At 44.5% G+C, this 18,453-nt stretch overlaps 1 protein-coding gene across 2 annotated transcripts in view; it reads left to right on the top strand.

Annotated features, from left to right (window-relative positions):
• Window positions 1-6,981: 6,981 nt before the first annotated feature.
• SLC8A1 (solute carrier family 8 member A1) overlaps window positions 6,982-18,453 on the top strand; it is a gene marked incomplete at its 5' end in the record, with an annotated part of 323,496 nt that continues 312,024 nt past the window's right edge. For both annotated transcript variants that reach the window (XM_080813957.1, XM_080813958.1), the window contains one exon: window positions 6,982-7,050. In XM_080813957.1, the coding sequence (XP_080670083.1) occupies window positions 6,982-7,050 (69 nt within the window). The remainder of the gene's footprint in view (window positions 7,051-18,453) is intronic.

Below are 18,453 nucleotides of genomic sequence, written 5' to 3' on the forward strand. Positions count from 1 at the left end.
GAGATGTAAAAAGGCCGCCAAACATTTGTGAGCTCTCAAGTTTCCAGAAAGAGCCCCCATTTTTATATTCTGTTAAATATCAAGGTTTGATGGAACAGTGGAATACAAGCAGCATTGTGGCAGATGTAAAGGGATTTTTTTTCACTCGTCTTTACCACTAATTAGCTATTTGATCTGAGGCCAGAGGTTCTCAGCTCTGGCTGAAACTTAGAACCACCCGGGGAACTTAAAAAATTTCCAGTGCCCATTCTCCACATTCAATCAGTGAAGGCAGAATCTCCAAGAATGGTCTGGGCTTCCTATTATTTTGTAACAATATAACTGATACTTATTGTGTTGGGCAAATCTCTTCGCGCTCAATCTGTAAAGTAAGGGTAATCATAATTCCCTCATCAGATGCCTAAGGATTTCTTAAATAAAAGTTAGGTTGTAGATAGCAAATAATTTTAATATCTACATAAATAATTGGTACAGAGCACGCTGGAGGCTTCATTTTCAGTCTCTTTTGGTAGAGAGTCCTTGAATCAATGTTGAGGAAAGTTTGTGCAAACTTAGTGAAGAAGTTTATGTCACAGATAAGTTCATCTGTTAATATAATTGATAAGACGGACTCCTGGGTGGCTCAGTCCTTTAAATGTCTGCTTTCAGCTCAGGTCATGATCTCAGGGTCCTGGGATCGAGCCCCACATCGGGCTCCCTGGTCCACAGGGAGTCAGCTTCTATTTCTCCTACTCCCCTCCTCCCCAGGTCATGCTCTCTCTCTGTCTCTCAAATAAATAAATAAAATCTTTAAAAATATATATGATTGATAGAACAAGCAAAATCTTCATTGTAGTAGAATTTGTTTGAATTACTCTATCGGAAATTATGCCCCCAGATTATAATGGAGATGGGATGAAGTTAATACCCACACATAAAGGTAAATAAATATTGTGAATCAGCAAGAACGTTGTTTTGTTTTGGAAAGCAAATTAATGTTCAGAGACTGAGGTTTTGTTGTTGTTGTTGTTTTGGTTTTTTGCCAGCAATTTACTCAACGCAGTTGCGCTGCGGGAATTTCACAAGTCAATAGCATATAGGATGTCTCTTAATAAGCCAATAAAGAAATAATAAAGTCCAAATCAATGATAGATTAATCACACTATTATCCCAGGCAAGAGGAGAGGGAAGGAATAAAGTCCACCTTCAGTGGGGTTGAACCTTTATAGGAGTTGGTACTTGGGAGAGACTCGTCAGCCAACTGTGAGCTCACGTCCAGCTGTCCCTTCAGAAGTTAAAGTTCCCTGTTGCTAGAGTGCGTTGCTAGGGAACGGTAGCTCTGGTGTTGATGGGCAAGATGATCTTTGCCAAGGGCTGCTGCATGGTTTTCACCACTGCCAATAAGAGTCGCCTTGACCAAGGCAAGAGCGAATGCCCCAAGGTCTTTGGAGAGCTATTTTAGCCGAGAAGGAGTCACCTTGCCCAGACCAAGCACTCTCAGGCAGGCCTCACAGACTCTTGGTATTTATAGTCTAAATGTCCCTTTGCCACAGTTGCTTCTTTATATGTTTTTATCGAGAAGCCCTCCCCCTCTAGTGCTCTACCAGCTGAACTGCTGAGTTCTTATTGGTGAGAAGAGATGAGATGATGATGTCGTGACATAACTTACCTCATGCTTACATCAACACAACTTTATTTCTACAAACAACTTTTTGTTTTGGTCTTTGTCATGAATAAGTGGATTTGACATTGTACTAAGCCAATATACAACAGATAGGGTGCCCCTCTATCAGACAGATACCTACACTCTGTACAAACAGAATTAGAAAGCATCAACAGCTTCTTTCATTACAGAGGAAGGAAGTACTCTCAAACTGTAGAGCATTCATTTTCCTGGGTTTATTTCTAGTATAGAATTCTGTATAGTATAAATGGTAGCCTAATCGTTATTGATAATGAGATGGCCTGATTATGTGGAACTTAATTATATAAACACTTTTTTTAACTTTATGAATATCATTTTTATGGAAACTTACCAACAATGATAATAACCATAGCATCATTTATTGAATAATTACCATAACCAGGGACTAAGTCAAGCCCATAATATACATTTTATCCTTCCTATAACTCCTTCAAGGAGAGTCTACAGTCTAGGTTTTTCAGACAAAGCTACTGTGGCTCAGAGAGATTAAAGAACTTCCCCGAGATCCCACGGCCACAGGTGAGATGCAGACCCAGATATTCTGACTCCAAATCCTCAACTCCTAATCAGCTTCGGTTCTTTTCTGACCCACTCATTGCTCTAGATAGTGATTCTGCCATGAAGTTACTCACTGGTAAAGTTGCGGGACACTGACTAGATAATGTCCTTAACGTGATCAGAGGCAGAAATGGAAAACAAGACTGTCAAGATTTTGTACAAGCCCACTCCACGACAATAAATCACTCGAACGTGGAAGTGCAGGTGCCTGATCCAAACACTGTAACAAATTCAGAGGAAGTGGGTGACCCCTTCCCAGTGAAGGAGTTATGGGTCATAACTGTGAGTCTGCTGGGAAGGCTGCTTCCACCCAGCTGTAGGACCGACTTACGGGATGGAATTCAGAGTGGTGCTGAACTAGTCAAAACAAAACAGAGAAGTAAATGTTTACTTGTAGGAACAAGACCCCAGTGAGGAGGAACAATAGCACTTAGAAATCAATTAAAAAAAAAAAAAAAAGTCCCTGTAGTCCCCCTTGAAGCAAAGAACGCTGGATCCAATCAGCAGCATTGGGAGCCCAAAAGACAAATCGTGCCAGTGGTCTAGTTGAAGTTCCTAGGTGTGGGAGAATGACTAATGCTGAGCTCCTCGTGCTGACCACGCCAGGACGTGCTATTCTTTTTTTTTTTTTATTAATTTGACAGATAGAGATCACAAGTAGGCAGAGAGGCAGGCAGAGAGAGAGAGAGAGAGAAGGAAGCAGGCTCCCTGCCGAGCAGAGAGCCTGACGCGGGGCTTGATCCCAGGACCCTGGGATCATGACCTGAGCCGAAGGCAGAGGCTTTAACCCACTGAGCCACCCAGGTGCCCCCAGGACATGCTACTCTACTGTTTTATTATGTAGACATCAGTATCAGACTGAGCTCAAGAATGAGCTGGTAGTTGAGTGTGAAGACTGGTTGAGGAGGAAACAAGGTGGGGAATTATTAACTCCATATGAACACACTTGTGAAGACCCAAGACTAGAAAAACAAGGATGGTACCTCTGACCTAAGTAATTCAAAGTACAAATGAAAGAAATTATGACAAAGTACTTGTTTTTCTTATGTTGGAAAATTATTGAGTGTTTTAGCAAAATATTAAATATGTTATAAAATTTTGGTAGCCTTGATCATATGTCCAATTTCTCTGTAGACTGGATGGAACAGTAGGGCCTAATTCACAACATTTACACTTGGTCTGAAAGTGAGTTTGCTATAAGGTCTCCTGAAGGTTTGTGGGAATTAGTTCCTGAGAATTTGAGCCATCTTTAGAATATATCAAATCTTAGTGATTTTCCTGTGGAGTCCCCAAAATTGTCATGCCTTACTCCAGATACCTAACAGAAGAGTCCAATATCTCTGATTCCTAAGCCTGAAGAAAAGAATGGCAATCAAGATTCAAGAATACAATTAAGAAATAACTGTTGGCATTGGAATGTAAATCACCACCTTCCTACATACAGTATTTCTTCTTTCCAAAGCCACAGGCTGCAGAAACCACTCTGTTTCCTTACCTAGAGCCTTGCCAGTGATGTAGCCTTTGATAATTCTCGCAATAAAAATCCAGTCATGTATAACATTTAGGAGAGAGCAAAAGGTTTGACTTGCCTTGGGGCCCTAAAACCTTTATAAAGTCGCCTTAAATGAGAAATGAAAGAAAAAAAAATTAAGGACTCAGAAATTGAACCAAATCAGAAAAGGGGTGCCAAAACACTAGGCACTAGGCTGCCTTTTAATGGTTCTAAGTAAAGAGAGGAACTTATGTAAATTTTTCCCCCCAAATTCGAATTAACCTAATACCAGACTAGATTGGAAAAGAGGAGGAATCAAGGGGACCAAGATGAAGTCTTAATGCTTTCTCAGCTACTGATAAGGTGAAATTTGGGCACCACTGGAAGATAGACATTTAAGAGCAGAGCTGGTGTCACCCAGATCACAAGCGTGCTTACACTTCTGAGAAAATCGGAGCTTTCACCAAGTGGTCCCTAATAGCAAGACTAGGCCACGTCCCTTCCACAGAATCTGTTCCAATGAGATGTAGTCCACTCACATTTTCATTCAGCTCTTCTGCTCAGTTCCTGCAGTTTAGCCTGGTCCTATTTCCTGTGGGGAGAGTCATTAGTTACAGGCTATGCTCTGTGTCATTTAGAAAGCAGCCACTTTTCTCTCCAAGTCCCTTTCATTGAGTGTGAGCCAAATGTCTGCCTCTCACACTCTCTTGAAATCAGTACCCTAAGTAATTTTTGGCTAAGGACATACTCTTACAGAGAGATGGTGACCTTCTCTGTCTCCCCACATGTCATTCTGTTTACACCCACTAGTCAGGGCAATCTAACAAAAAGTCTGTGGCAAGTCAAGAACATTTAACTCCTAGCGAGGAAAGGAAAATGTTCTCGGGGAGAATGACTCCTGGGAATATATGAGACAAGAAGAAGCTTGGTTTCCACCATGAAGCTGTGTATCCCCAACCATTAGGTGGACGCAGCCGAACCTTGTTAATTAAAGCGCAGACCTCACCCGGAAATACCAACATCACTTGTAAGTTTGCTAGAAATGCAGATCCTAGGCCTGCTCCGGAGGAACCCGCAAGCCCCAGGTGATTCGTATGCACATTCAGAGGTGAGGGGTATTGGTGCCGGAACAGTGGTTCTCAACCTTGGTTACAGGTAGGAATCAACCAGGGTATTTAAAAAAAAAAAAAAGTTACCCAGGCCTGGGTCCTACCCCCAGAGATTCCAAGTTAATCAGTCTGGGGTGTGGCCTAAGCACTGGGATTTTTAAAAGCTCCCCAGGAGATTCGGAAGCATAGTCAGCGTTGAGAGCCACGGGCCTCATAGTCCAACAGTGGGATTCCTGGAGTCAGAATCTCCTTTCCCCTGAGGCCTGGCTGCCAGAGAGCTCCAGAGTAAGTAGTGGGGAGATTTCTCCTAAGGACTTAACTTTCTGCCCTGTGCTCTGTTCCTCTCACCTTTTCCATACAGCTGTCCCTGACCCCTCATACTTCGGCCAAGCTACACCAGTGGTGAATGCCAACTGGTGCTTTACAAAGAGAAGCTCGGAGTCACGCTTGATGACTGCAACACCAGAGTCTCAAGATGCGATGCTAAAATCTGCCTTTTTAAACAAGCTTCCCAGGTGTGTCTGATGGGCAGCCAGGTTTGTGAACTCCACAGTGGGTCTAGCCTTCCATCCTGCCAAGTCATTAAGGATTTGTAAGGATGAATGAGCTGTCAAGAGAGCAAGGGCCTGGTGCAATGCTCCTTTATTAATTATGGGGAAGTGATGTATTGGCAATGATAATGCTTCTCTTGGAAAGGCCAATGAATGGTTCGTCGATTGCTGCATTAGATTTTTCCCAACTCAACCTTAATGCTCAGCTTTTACTCCTCTGTAGTTTAGAAGCGGCACGGGCTTTCGCATTAAACAGCTTCTTGGTCTTTATTCCCAGGTGAGCCGCAATCTTTGAGGGAAATACCAACACGGAGAATCTTTCAGAGATCTCGGTTGGGGAATACCTCTCCCCTCACCCCCACATCCTAATCTGCTTGTGTCAGCAGCGTCTGGCCACGGTACTGCTGTGCATGTCTATACGTAGGAAAAACACAGGATATAAGAGAAAATCATTGATACATCCCCAGGTCCCCTTGCTAAGCGAAAGCTTCCTTTAGCAGAGGGCTAGAAAGCGGAGGAAGAGAGATATATCTGGATGAACAATTTCAGAGGTGAGAAATGGGGAGGCAAGTCGGGGTGAGGGTTCTGCCTGGTGGAAGAGGCGAGGAAGGTTCGAAAGAAAAGTTGCAGCGCCCGTCTGCGCGTGTCATCGATGGGCTGGGTGCCCGAGAGAGCGCTAGCGCGGGGCCAGAACGCACTGCGGGGCCGAGGGCCGGGAGCAAACCGACAAATCTTCTCGGCGGCGGAGGCTGGGAGGCTGGGAGGCTGGAAAGGCTCCCCGCCCGCTCGGGGCTCCAGAAACGCGCCGGCTCTCCCCCTCGGGCGGTCGCCGAGGGCGCCGGGGCTCGGCGGCGGCGGCGGCGGGGGGGGGGGCCGAGCGCGCGTGTGAGCGAGTGCGAGGCTGCGGGCGGCGGGCGGGCGGCGGGCGGGCGAGTGTGCGCGGGAGGGAGGGGGAGCGCGCGCGCCGCCCGGGCCCCGGCCCTCCCAGCCTCCCGGCCTCCGCGCCTGCCTCCCGCCCGCGCGCACCGGCTGCCCGCAGCCGCCGCTCCCGCTCGCGCCGGCGCTGCTCGGGAGCCTGCCCGCCGCCGCCTGCTTTGTGCTTCCCCCAGAAGATGGGAGCGACCTCTTCCCGGTCGGGAGCTATTTAAAAGGAGGGAGCGCGCCTTATTGCCTGCTAGCGTGGAGGAACCGGGGAAGGATCCATCCACACTCCCCCTAGATCAGGTAGGATCTTATGATGGGCAGCGGAAGGGATTTGGTCAGCTACGGCCAACTGTTTGCCATTTCTTGTTCCTGAGGCTACACTTCCCTCCGCTTGGGCCAAGGACCGGCTGCTGGATTGTGTGTGTGTGTGTGTGTGTGTGTGTGTGTGTGTGCGCGCGCGCGCGCGTGTGTCCCTACACGTTTTCTGGGGTGTCCGCGCTTCTCGGGGAGCGAAATTGCTCGGGCTGGTGCGTCTGGGCGTGAGTGTGCCTGCCTGCCAGTGCCGGCTGCCGGAGGAAGAAAGGGCTGTTAAGGAGAGATGCTGCACCCTGCGCCGCGCTGGGCTCGGAGGCTTCGGGGCGCGAAGAGCTAAGTCCGCCCGGAATGCCGCGCTGCTGGGGATCCAGGCGTCCCCACCCACTGGGCTCTGCTCCGCGGTCATCCCACCTCCTGGTAATTCCTGGGGTCTTCCCCAAGGCCACACTCGAGAGGCTCTTTTCCGGCCGGCTCTGGGTGCTCCTTCACCTCGGACTGCGGAGAGAAGGGAGTTGTGGCTGGGGCAGGAGGAACAGTCAAGGGGGGGTTACAGCGGGGGGAGTGGGCTGGAGGGTTCCCGTCTCTGGGCCCTATGCTGGGGTGTGCGTTGGGGCTCCCGCACACACAGGCGTATTTCCCCCCACGAGATTCGAAGGGAACTTTGCAGCTGCATTATCTGCCTCTGGAGCTTTGCTGGCTCTTGGGGAAATGGTCTGTGTTCTGAGGTGTGAGGATATCCTTCTTGGCTCCTCCTTAATGAAGAAGAGGGAGGTCTTCTGGGTGGACAGTCGGCTAAAGAAACCAAATCTGCCCAGAGGATGCTTTTAAAAATACAGTATGTGTGCATCCTTGATTTTAAACACCCCCCCCCCACCATGGATTCTGTTGACTGTTTTGATGAATGACTGGGGCTAGCAATTTGTATTTCCCTCTCCAGACAAAGTGGAAGTGGTTGGGTTGAAAGCAGAGTGATCAAATTTAGCAAAGAATTTTCAGAACAGAGCAATAGTGCATGGTGTCCGCAGTCATTGGAAAGAAAGTCATGCTTTGCACTAGGTATCTGTTTAACCCCCCCTTAGCCTGGCTCCCTTGCAGGCGCTCTGTAGCTCTCCTGCTAGTCAGCCACTAGTGGTTGTGACTATAACAATACAAACTTTGTCCTGCTGGAGGTGTAAAGGACTAAAAAGAGAAAAAAGGATATCAGTAGGAGGTGTAGTGGAAGAAGCTTTTTAAAAAATGACAGATGTGGTAAAGACAGTCCTGGCATCCAGATCATGGAGGAGCTGGCAGGGTAGGTGGATTCTGATCAGATCTGGTTAAAGGCATAGCTTGAGTATCTCCAAATATGAGCAATTCGAGCACCCACAACCCAGCATCTGTGGGAAGATTTGCTAAGGGAAATGGGGAAATGGGGAGCAACTAGGAGGGGATTCTGCAAGTATACCTCCCCCCCCCACGCCCTCCCCCCAACACACACATGCACACACTTGCATGTTTTCTCTTTCTCTCTCAAAGCTACTCCTGCAGCAAGTCAGGAAAGGAGGGTAGAAATGTAACTAGATGTTCCATTCATTTCAGATAAGAAAACAAAACCAGAACAGGGGTGATGGCTTTTACGTTCCTCTTTCAAATCCTGTGTTACTTGGATTTAGCTCCATGGGTTTGCTAAACTTGCTTAATTGGCTGCTTAGGCTGGTGTGAAAGGAGGAAGGAAGGGAGAGCTAGCTCCATCTTTGGGGCCTTGTGAGTGAGAAGGTGGGGGGAAGACCCACTTACTTCATCAAGAAGCAAGATGTGTTTTCTTAAACGGTTTTCATTTTACAAATCCCGCTCGCTTGAAGAATTCCATTTGGTTCTAAGGGCTATTTTGCTAAGATTTCTCCCACCTACTAAAAAAAAGCCCTGATTTTTTTTTTCTCCCTAAAATGGCTGTTGTCTTGTCTTAAATATGGAATGACTAATTACTAGGGAATTAAATAACTGGATAGAGGTAAACCGTTATTGACTATTGAGCTGTGCAGTGTTGCAAAGAATGCAAGTGTCCATGACAATCAGACTTCATTTACTCTGTCCTGAAAGCTTCATAGGGCTGGAAGAGGAGAGTAATGAATTAAAAGAATATGAAGGCTCTGCTTTATATCTATCTATCAATCTGTCTCTCTGTGTATCTACCTACCTACCTGTTTATCCATCTGTCTTTCTAGTCTTTCTGTTTATTTTATCATCACTGTTGAATGGTTTCTGCTATATCATTTTGGATTAAGATTAAGAGCTTTGTTGACCATGAAGGGGAAGAAGAGAAGTGATAGCAGTGCTTTTACTCCAAATAAAATTAACAAAAGGAAGATGAAGTATGGTCAGGACTTTATGCAAGAATAACATTAATTGTTCTTTGAAGCTTACTATGTTTTGAAGAAAAAAAAATTCCAAGAGAGCTTCAGCATTTTGTTAGCAAGCTATATTTAACATGTTTTTTATCAGACAAAAATAGACTTTTATTTATCTCACAAAGTAAACGCATGGTTTTTTCCCTCTCAGTACTTAATCTGTTTCTTTGAAAAAATAAATGATGATAAAAGCTCTGCAGATCCAATGAGGTTACATTCCTGCTTTAAAGGAAGTTAAAGCATTCATTTAGGTCATGGATGTGTTTCTTTCAAAGTAAGTGCATTTTAGGACTTTGCCGTCTGATTTTTTCCTTTGCAATTCATTGAGAGGAGCCCTTTCTCCATGACACCTTCAGGTGGAGGGAGCATAGCATGGAGGTAAGTAGCAAGCAGTCTACCCCATCAGCAGAGAAATAACCAAGGACCAAGTTGAAATAGAAATTAAATCTGGAAAAAAGAAATACACAATTAAGAGAGGGTGGGAGAGCACCTATCTTGCATGTTTTGTATTTTCGCAGTGTAAATGTATGTTGCTTTTAGCCAAGAATTAAATTGTTGCTTTATGTTTGCTGAAAATTTAGGAATCAACGTGTTTCAGTCTCTCTCTTCTTCCTGCTTCTTTCATCCTCCCACCACCCCCCCCCCAATTTTTTTTTTCTTATGAGGGATAGATGTCTCTTGCCAGAACATCTTCCGGTATTGTCCATACCTCGTACTTAGACCCCTCATCCTAACCTGTACCAGATCGCCTCCCATCTGATCAGATTCTCCTGCTCCCTCTTGTGGCAGATACTCTCCCTGACTTTCCCCAGATCTCAGAACCACCGCAAACATCACTCCCGGCTCCTTCAGCCGCCTATCACTTGCAATCTGATCTCAGTAATACTTGTGGCTAACCTAACCAGTGGGCTGCTGAACTAGTCATTTCAAGGGTTCTCTCGGAACAAAAGGATGTCTATCCCCTGGAGACATACTTGAGATTTAATGGAAGTAAATGTCCGATGCTTTCTGACCCATTGGGACAGAATAGATCTGGGAAATGTGAGCTTTCAGAGTTGGCCTCTGAGATTTTGATTTGGACTCCGAGCTAGTCCGGTGAGGCCTCATTAAATGCAGTGAGATGATTTTCATTTTTCTTTCTTTCTCTTCCAAAAGATACCTCTTTGCCTGTGTGTCTGTGTCTCTCCATCACTCTCTCATGGCCTCCCTCCCTCCTTAGGCTCTCATGCACACGCGCACGCCCACACGCACACACACCACAAGATATATTTTAGACAACACATATTTTGAAGACTTAAACTAACCAATAGTTAGGTTCTCAGGAAGGTTTGTAAATCATACAGCCTATGTTCTGAACTGGAGACTTCTAGGGTAAGCTACTCTCACCGGCAGGTTTTTAGCAAGAGCAGCTCAGAGCACGAACGAGGAGATCGGGTGCCTGCTTCCTGTGTGTTGACTCAACTTGGAAGACAGTGGCTTGTCTCCCTTGCTGCCTCAAGTGTTTTGTGTAGACTCTCCCTGCTGACAACTCTTGTGAAACTCTTAAGTGTTTTGTATCCACTCTGCGCTTGTCCTTTGATCTGCCTAGTCAAGAGAGTGTTGTACGGAACAAGAGAGACAAAGGTTCAAGAGAATCACATTTCTTCTTTACCTGAAGCTTTCCAACCAATTTCAGGAGGAGGTGGAGGATATGTGGAAGGAGAAAAGTCCCGAAGTGAAGTGCATTATAGGCAACTGCCTGCTAAGTGATCTGGGCGGGGGGGTGGGGGGTGAGGGTGGTGGGGGAGTGCAAAGCATTCTTGGCGTGGAATCATTTCTCCATCCACCAATGTAAGATCAGAAATTCTCATTATTAGACTTTCATTTGAATAAAGTATTTCTATCTAGTAGGTCCCTAATAACATACAATGACATCACTTAGGAAAGAGCTACCTTTAATTCTTTTTTTTTTTTTTTTTAAGATTTTATTTATTTATTTGACAGACAGAGATCACAAGTAGGCAGAGAGGCAGGTGAGGGGGGGAGTAGGCTCCCTGCTGAGCAGAGAGCCCGATGCGGGGCTCGACCCCACCCCGGGATCATGAACTGAGCCGAAGGCAGAGGGTTAACCCTCTGAGCCACCCAGGCGCCCCAAGAGCTACCTTTAATTCTTATAAACGACTGGCATCTGCTCGTCTGTTAACTTTGGTTGGTTTATCAGGTCAGCTGACAGAAAAGTCCCGAGGGCCTGGAACACAGGAAGATGCAGAGGAAGTGAAAGTAGTTTGAAACTGGGTTGGTGCCCAGTTTGTGCCCTCAGAGGCTCCTTCTGGTGGGGAAGTGTGAAGACCTACGTGCCCAGGAATGGGGCTGTTGACAGAGGGAATAGAGAGTAGTCAGACAGAGCGATGGACTCCCACACTGAAATCTTCTGGGGCAGCAAAGATATAAAAAATCTGATCCTTCCTGGAGAATGTAGCCTTTTGAATTCTTCTGAGAATGGGCAAATTATGTTCCCCAGTGTGAAATGATATCCTTAAACTCTTGAATGGCTTCTGCTCTATGTCGTTTCAGAATATTCATACCAGTAACCTACAAAATGCCCATGTGATACCAATTCAGATGAATGTTTTCTTGCTATACAATAGGTACAGAAAAGTAAATTTAAATATTAGAGCCCATCTTAATTTAAAAAAAGACTGAAAACATAATCACTTAGTAGATGTCCTTACATGTGAAGTCAGAGTAATTACTAATTTCTTCATTGAATCTAATGTGAGATGAAGTCAGACAGACAAGAGAGTGATTCAGCAATTTATTCCAACCCAACCGTGGTATTTATTGAGCATTCACTGTATGCAAGGCATTGTGCTGGGCTTTTCAGAGAACGCAGATGATGAAGAGGAGTTACTTGACATTTGCCGAGTGCCCATTGTATGCCCAGCGCCAATCTAAGCACTCTGAGTGTGTTTTCTCTTTAATGGTCTATAAATGCTCCATGAGGAAGCATCCTTATCATGATGTAAAAATGAAGACCTTGGCTCTGTTAAATAACTTACCAAGAGTTAATAGGTGATAGTACCAGTTTTTGATGCTGTTCAAAAGCCATGTTCTTAGCGCTATGTTCTCTAGTCTTAGGGATGTCATGGTCTAGAACACCTACATGCTGAGCCACCTGGGAAATATTGCTTCAACTGTATAATGAGCACAATGCTGTAGAGTGAAAGGAAGAAGAGAATATTGGAAGAGTCTTCATGGAGGAGGACACATTTTAGCTAATTTTTCAGAGAGTGAAAAGGGCTTCTAAAATAAATAAAGCCAGTGTGTCTGTGTGGCACAGTCGGTTAAGCACCTGACTCTTGGTTTTGGCTCAGGTTGTGATCTCAGTGTCGTTGAGATCCAGCTCCGCGGCCATCCCCAAGTGGGACTCCGTGATCAGACTGGGCTTGAGACTCTCCTCTGCCCCTCCCTGCCACCACGCTCCCCCCGCCCTGCCCATGCACACAGGCGTGTGCTCTCTCTCTCTCAAATAAATAAATAAATCTTAAAATAAAATAAATAAAGTGAGCTATTTTTGAAACATGTAAACCAGCTCCAGCTAATTTATGACAAGGACAACCCTGAGGCAACGTTAGGGCCATTACCAGACTTTCCAAATCAGCTGTGTGTCCCAGTCAGAACCATGCCATGGGAACTGTGGCTCTGGAACAAGTGATAGCATAGGCCACCAAAATTCAGGGTGAATTTCCAACATGACCTTTAAAGAGAGACACTGTAACAATCTGAGAGCTCAGACAAGGGACAGACCACCTCCCATCCTGTTCCTCTCTTAAATTTAATGGTTATGTTTTCTGGGCCATTATAAGTGGTTCCCCCCCACCCCCTGCTTTTTTTAATTTGGCACCAAATGGCTCTGGTAGTTTCTCCCTTGAGCTTCTTGAACTCCTATTCCTCATTTCTGCTTCCCTGTAAAGCACAGGACCCAGGACCTGCTGTGGCTGTCCCTGCTAGATGTAGAACATCCAGTCCCAACAGCAGGTATAGAGAATCATGCTGCTTATCCTTGCCGGCAAACCTAAACTTCCGGCATAGACCATGGTAGAGCCACTAAAGTGAATGGCACTGGCAGAGGCAAAAGGATAGAATTTGGAGACGTGATAAGTCATATGTCCTATGTCTCTCAAAAGCTCCAAGTCACTCTTCTAAAATAACCTACCCAGCCAGATATTGGGGAATGTGAGCTCCCTAGAGCTGAAATTTGTGAATCGGTACTGGGCAGGGCTGGTGGCTCGTTCTCCCCTGACTCCTCACTGCCTCTCTTGTCCTGGCCTAAGAGATTCTCCTTGTCTTTGCTCTTACTGCTTAGAGCCACAGCTAGCTCTGGAAGGAACAGCAGAGATCCAAATAGTCCTTTTGAAACAAATGAGCACATGAAGGCCACGTGAAAATAAATGACCCTTGAAAGTGAAATAGGAGATAGTTGAATTCAGTTCTAGGGCTCTGAGGTCATGTCACCAAAGTCACATCTTCTGTTTTGGTCTGATAACGTAGAAGGCCTCCAGAAATGTATCTGTGTTTTCTGGCCTCAAGGGTCCCTGGATGTCTCCTAATGATTCCCCAAGGTGGAAAGATTTGCTTCTAGATTGAAGGTATTGACTAACAAAATGAGGGACCTTGGAATCCTCAGGCTAAAGTTCTCTGAGGTCAACAGGCATGTCATGACAGTCATAACATTTATTTGGACTCAACAAATGGTGTATTTAACATTGTGCTGGGTACTTCACTTCTCTGTGCCTCATTCTGCTCATCCACTCGATGGGAATGATAATAGCAAAAAACCACGTTGGATTTTTGCGAGGAATAATACATTAATACTTATAAAACATATGGAACCGTTTCTGGCACGTGGGTGCTCCATAAGGATTTGTTCTTACTTCTTGAGATGAAGATTGAGAGAGTTTCTGTCCCCGCCTGCGTGCCTTTATATGAACGTGCTAATTGTGGGAGGTTGCCATGGCGAGGCGGAAGCTAAGGACACACAATGACATACACCAGAGGTCACAAAACTGTATTTCAAAGGGCCGCATAGTAAACATTTTGGGCTTTGTGGACCACAGGGTCTGTGACAATGATTCGACACCACTGTTGTAACCTAAAGCACCCACTGACATATCTTAAATCAATGGGCATGTTGTGTGCCATAGAACAGTATTTATTGATGCTAGAATTTGAACATCATGTAATTTTCACATCACAAAACATTATTTTTCTCATTGTTTTAGTTATTTAACAAAGTAAAAAAAAAAATTTAATGAAATGGGTCTATAAAAATAGGCGGCAGGCTACGGTTGACCTGTTGGCCCTAGTTCGCCTGCTCCCGACACACAGCCAGACTGTGAGAGACACAAAGGCAATATCATTGAGCTTGAAGAATCTTAGCAGTCGGGGTTGGTGTCGTGCAAAGAGAGGTGGCCTAGAAACGGAGACCTCGTTTTAGAGCCTAACTCTGTCCAATCTGAGATGTGTGCCTTTGAAAAAGTCTTTTATCATGGCCTGAGTTTTCGTGTTTGGAGAAAGGGGGGTGGAGGCAGAGTTAAGTGGCTTTCAGGGGTCTTCCTAGCAGTAAAAGCAGTTTTATGAAGGGAAATTGGACATTTAAGATGGATCGTGGAGGGCAGGTAGAAAAGCATGAGAAAGGAAAACATGGTTCATATTTGGGTAATTTTTGTTTAGTAGCTCAGTTGATTATCAGAAACAGTAACCCTGGGAATGTAGACATGTGCTGTATTATGGATGGTGACCTTGAATGCCCAAAGTGAGGGATTGGGGTACTCTAGTTTCCTGTTGTTAGCCAGAGTCCCCAGTTTTACAGACCAGGTTGAGAAAGGGAAAATGCCTTGCCCTAGGCCATTGGACTGGTCCTTCAGAGCTGAGACCAGCACTCATTTCTTTTGGACCTCAGACCAATGATCCTTCTGTCTACCACATTGCCCCCAGCACAGTGGTAGAATGAAATTAACTACAATTACATGATTGTGACCTCAGAGGGGCAAGTCTCAAAAAAATTACAGAAGCCACTTTGAGTGTTCTCTTTTTTAAAAAAGAGATTTATTTATTTATTCCAGAAAGTGAGAGAGAGAGAAAAGGGGGAGGGGCTGAGAGAAAAGGGGGAGGGGCCAAAGGAGAGGGAGAGAGAGAGAATCTCAAGCAGACTCTGCTGAGCAAGGAGCCCCAGGTCAGGGTTCAATCCCAGGATCCCGAGATCATGATCTGAGCTGAAGTCAAGAGTCGGCTGCTTAACGAACTGAGCCACCCAGGTGCCCACCTGCCCTGTGTACCTCTCCCCTCTCCCATTCCCCCGCTTTGAGTATTTTCTAAACGTGGTCTCATTCTGCCCCCCAGCATATCTAAGAAGGTAGGTCTGCGAGTAATCCCATTACAGAGAAGGTGAATTGCAAAAAGTCTAACCCAAGAACTGGCCCTCCAACCATCTTTGGCCTGGCTTCCTGCTGACGATCTTAATTTTCAGCTCAATGTGTTATTTCTTCAGCAAAGCCTTCCCTAATACCCTAGTAGTTCAGGTCCTCCATTGCTCACTCTTGGAGGGTAGTGTTTTGCCTTTACAACATTTATCAGAGTTGATAATGATGTTTCTTTTTGAAATAATTTAAATTAACATCTGTCATCAGTCTTCCTAGCTACATAATAAATTCCAGAAGGGGAGAGATTGTATCTGTTTACTTCATGACTCTAGCCCCAGTGGCTCTCCCACTCCAGACACGAAGAGACTTTCAGGGTTTGTTGAGTGAATGAGTGAATGAATGTTCTTGCATAAGTCATTGATATCGATGAAAGCAGTCTTTGCTTAAAAGGCAGAAGTTACTATCTTCACTTGCTAATGAAAATGATTAAATGATTGGCATTTCTTTCTCCACTGACTTTTTTCTCAACTCTTCCACTGGCTCCTCTCCAGTCCTGGCCTATCACAAAAAGACCATAACATAATAGTCTTGGCATAGTTACTTACATTGAAACTATAACACTTCAGCCAATATTGAAACAATTCTTCAAATATAGATTATGGGATTGTTATAAAGGGCATATTCAGTAGATGCTTTATCTAGTGGAGAAACTGTATGTTTCATAAACTGTGCTCAGGGATTTGTATAAAAATTTCATGTTTTCTTACAAGCTACTCAACTTATTCCTGTAAATACTAAAATTTGGCCACTTCCTTTCTAAGATGTTTCCATTTAAAAGAATTTATTTGTTCTATGTGTGTGTATATATATAAATATACATAATAATAAATAAATATATAATAAATAATAATAAATACATGTAAATAAATAAATAAACACACACACACACACACATACCCCTGGTTTTAGAGCCATGTCACTGTGCATATTGTCAGAAACTTTAGAAAATTGTAGCACAGAATATTGACAAAGGGTCACCATTACACGAGCATCTGTTAACTTGAGTTTTTAAAAAAATATTTCTTTTTATTTCCTTCTGCTTTTCTCAAGAGCATCTTATTCTTTCAAGGACTGTGATTTGACACTATGCAGGAAAATTTAAAAGACTTACAAACTTCAAGTTGATAGGGTTCCATCTCCTGAAAAGCAATCTACTTGAAGATGAAGCTTAATGACTCAGGGAAAAAGCTGATGAAATTCACCAGCCTCTGCTCACATAACCAGCATTTTCCTTGTTAAAAAAGACTTTTTTTTTTTAAGGCATTCTGAATGTTCCTATCACATAGCTTGAAATTAGATTCTGTATTAAACATCTCTAGTCCCAGGAGGCGGACTAGAAGGCAGAAAGTGACGGCAAAGATTTACTCTTGAGTTAAGGTGAACAGAGGGAGTGCTGATATTCCCCTAAAGAACCTATAATTGAAAGAGCAGAACTTTCCTCACCACCCAAGGACCCAGGTTTGGGGTTTACATTTCAACATATTGTCTACTCTATTCAGGAATTGTGCATGGAACTTGGATAGAAGGTCTCCAAGGACTTCCATTTATCCTCTGTCTTTGCCGCGTGTTGATACGGTGTCTTAGAAATCCTTAGCTGTTTCTATTTAAAGAGGAACAACTAACCCTTTGCAAAATTATGAAGTAGCTATAAGTTACTCCCAATGCTTTAACCTCCTCTTCTGGGGACCCCTGTGATCTCCTGTTAGGGTCCATTCTTCTCCATTGTCCTCTCCCCTACCTCCCCACCAACTCACCAAGGGGCTCCATATTTTGATGCTATCTGAAGTCCCAATCTATGAGAAGGAAAGCCTTTCTGATATATTATTTCACATCATCATTTTACTGATATGACAAGAAACACTACCTTCTAATTTTGGGGCACCACCTTCGGTCAAGTACCTTGTCTAAGTGCTCTGCCCTGCCATCTGTGTTTGCCAAAGATACGGCATGCCCTTTCTACTCTCTACCCAGTTCCGCCCTTTATGCCAGGGCCCTTGAAGTGTGGTGCCAAGACTGCCTATATCAAATCAGCTGGGGTGCTTATTAAAGTTCAAATTTGGGTGTCCTCTTTAGAACTACTGTACCTCTGATGATAACCCCCACTTACCTGCATATTAGTGCATTTCCCAGGTGAGTCTTAGGTGAGCTTATGTTGAAGAAGCAGCACTCTGTGCCTTTATGACATCATTCCTTCCTTCTGCAATGTCCTCTTACTCTCTCCGGCTTTTCGCCATCCTTCCAGCCCTCTCATTTCAGGGAATCTTCCATAGCCTTCCTAGTACTCATGGCCATTTGAGTAAGTAGTTGAGTTGTTTGAACACTGTCAGTTCATCAGGCGCAGGTCCAATTATCTTTGTAATTCTCACAGTGTTTGGTTTGCTGCTTTGCCCATAGACGCCACTCCAGGAATGCTTGATGAACACACGAGTGGTCCACTGTCTCAAACTAGAAATATAGAGAGAGCTGTCCTTCACTCAAAAAACAAAACAAACAAACAAACAAAAAAACAACAAAAACCAAACAACAACAACAACAACAAAACAACCCCACAAAAACCCACACACATTTCTTGAGGTGAAATGTCAACAAGCTAATGTGGAAAATATTTTTAGATAGTAAATCTTTTTTGGTGACCCAGATAGAAACGCATGCTTGTGACCTCATTTTTTTGTTCCCAGTGTGTAAGGTCAGACATCAAAGAAAGGCGGCTCTTTCCCTTCAGGGTGGATGGTGAACAAATTAGTATCCGAAATAGTTATTATTGTCCGTCACGAGACCCCTCAAAGATGCACAGAGTACAGACAAGGTGCTCTGAGGCCCTGGCCTGCCTTGGGGAGTTCACTAGGCTTGAAAACCCTGGGTGGTAGAATTGTAGGCTGAGCAGTCTGAGGTTTCTAGAACCCTGGTTATATTAACCTAAGAGCTGAGGTGCATTAACCTGGGAACGAGGTGGTCCACTTTGATTGTCTCAC

Source organism: Martes martes (genome assembly GCF_963455335.1).
Source record: "Martes martes genome assembly, chromosome: 9".
Lineage (NCBI taxonomy): Eukaryota > Metazoa > Chordata > Mammalia > Carnivora > Mustelidae > Martes > Martes martes.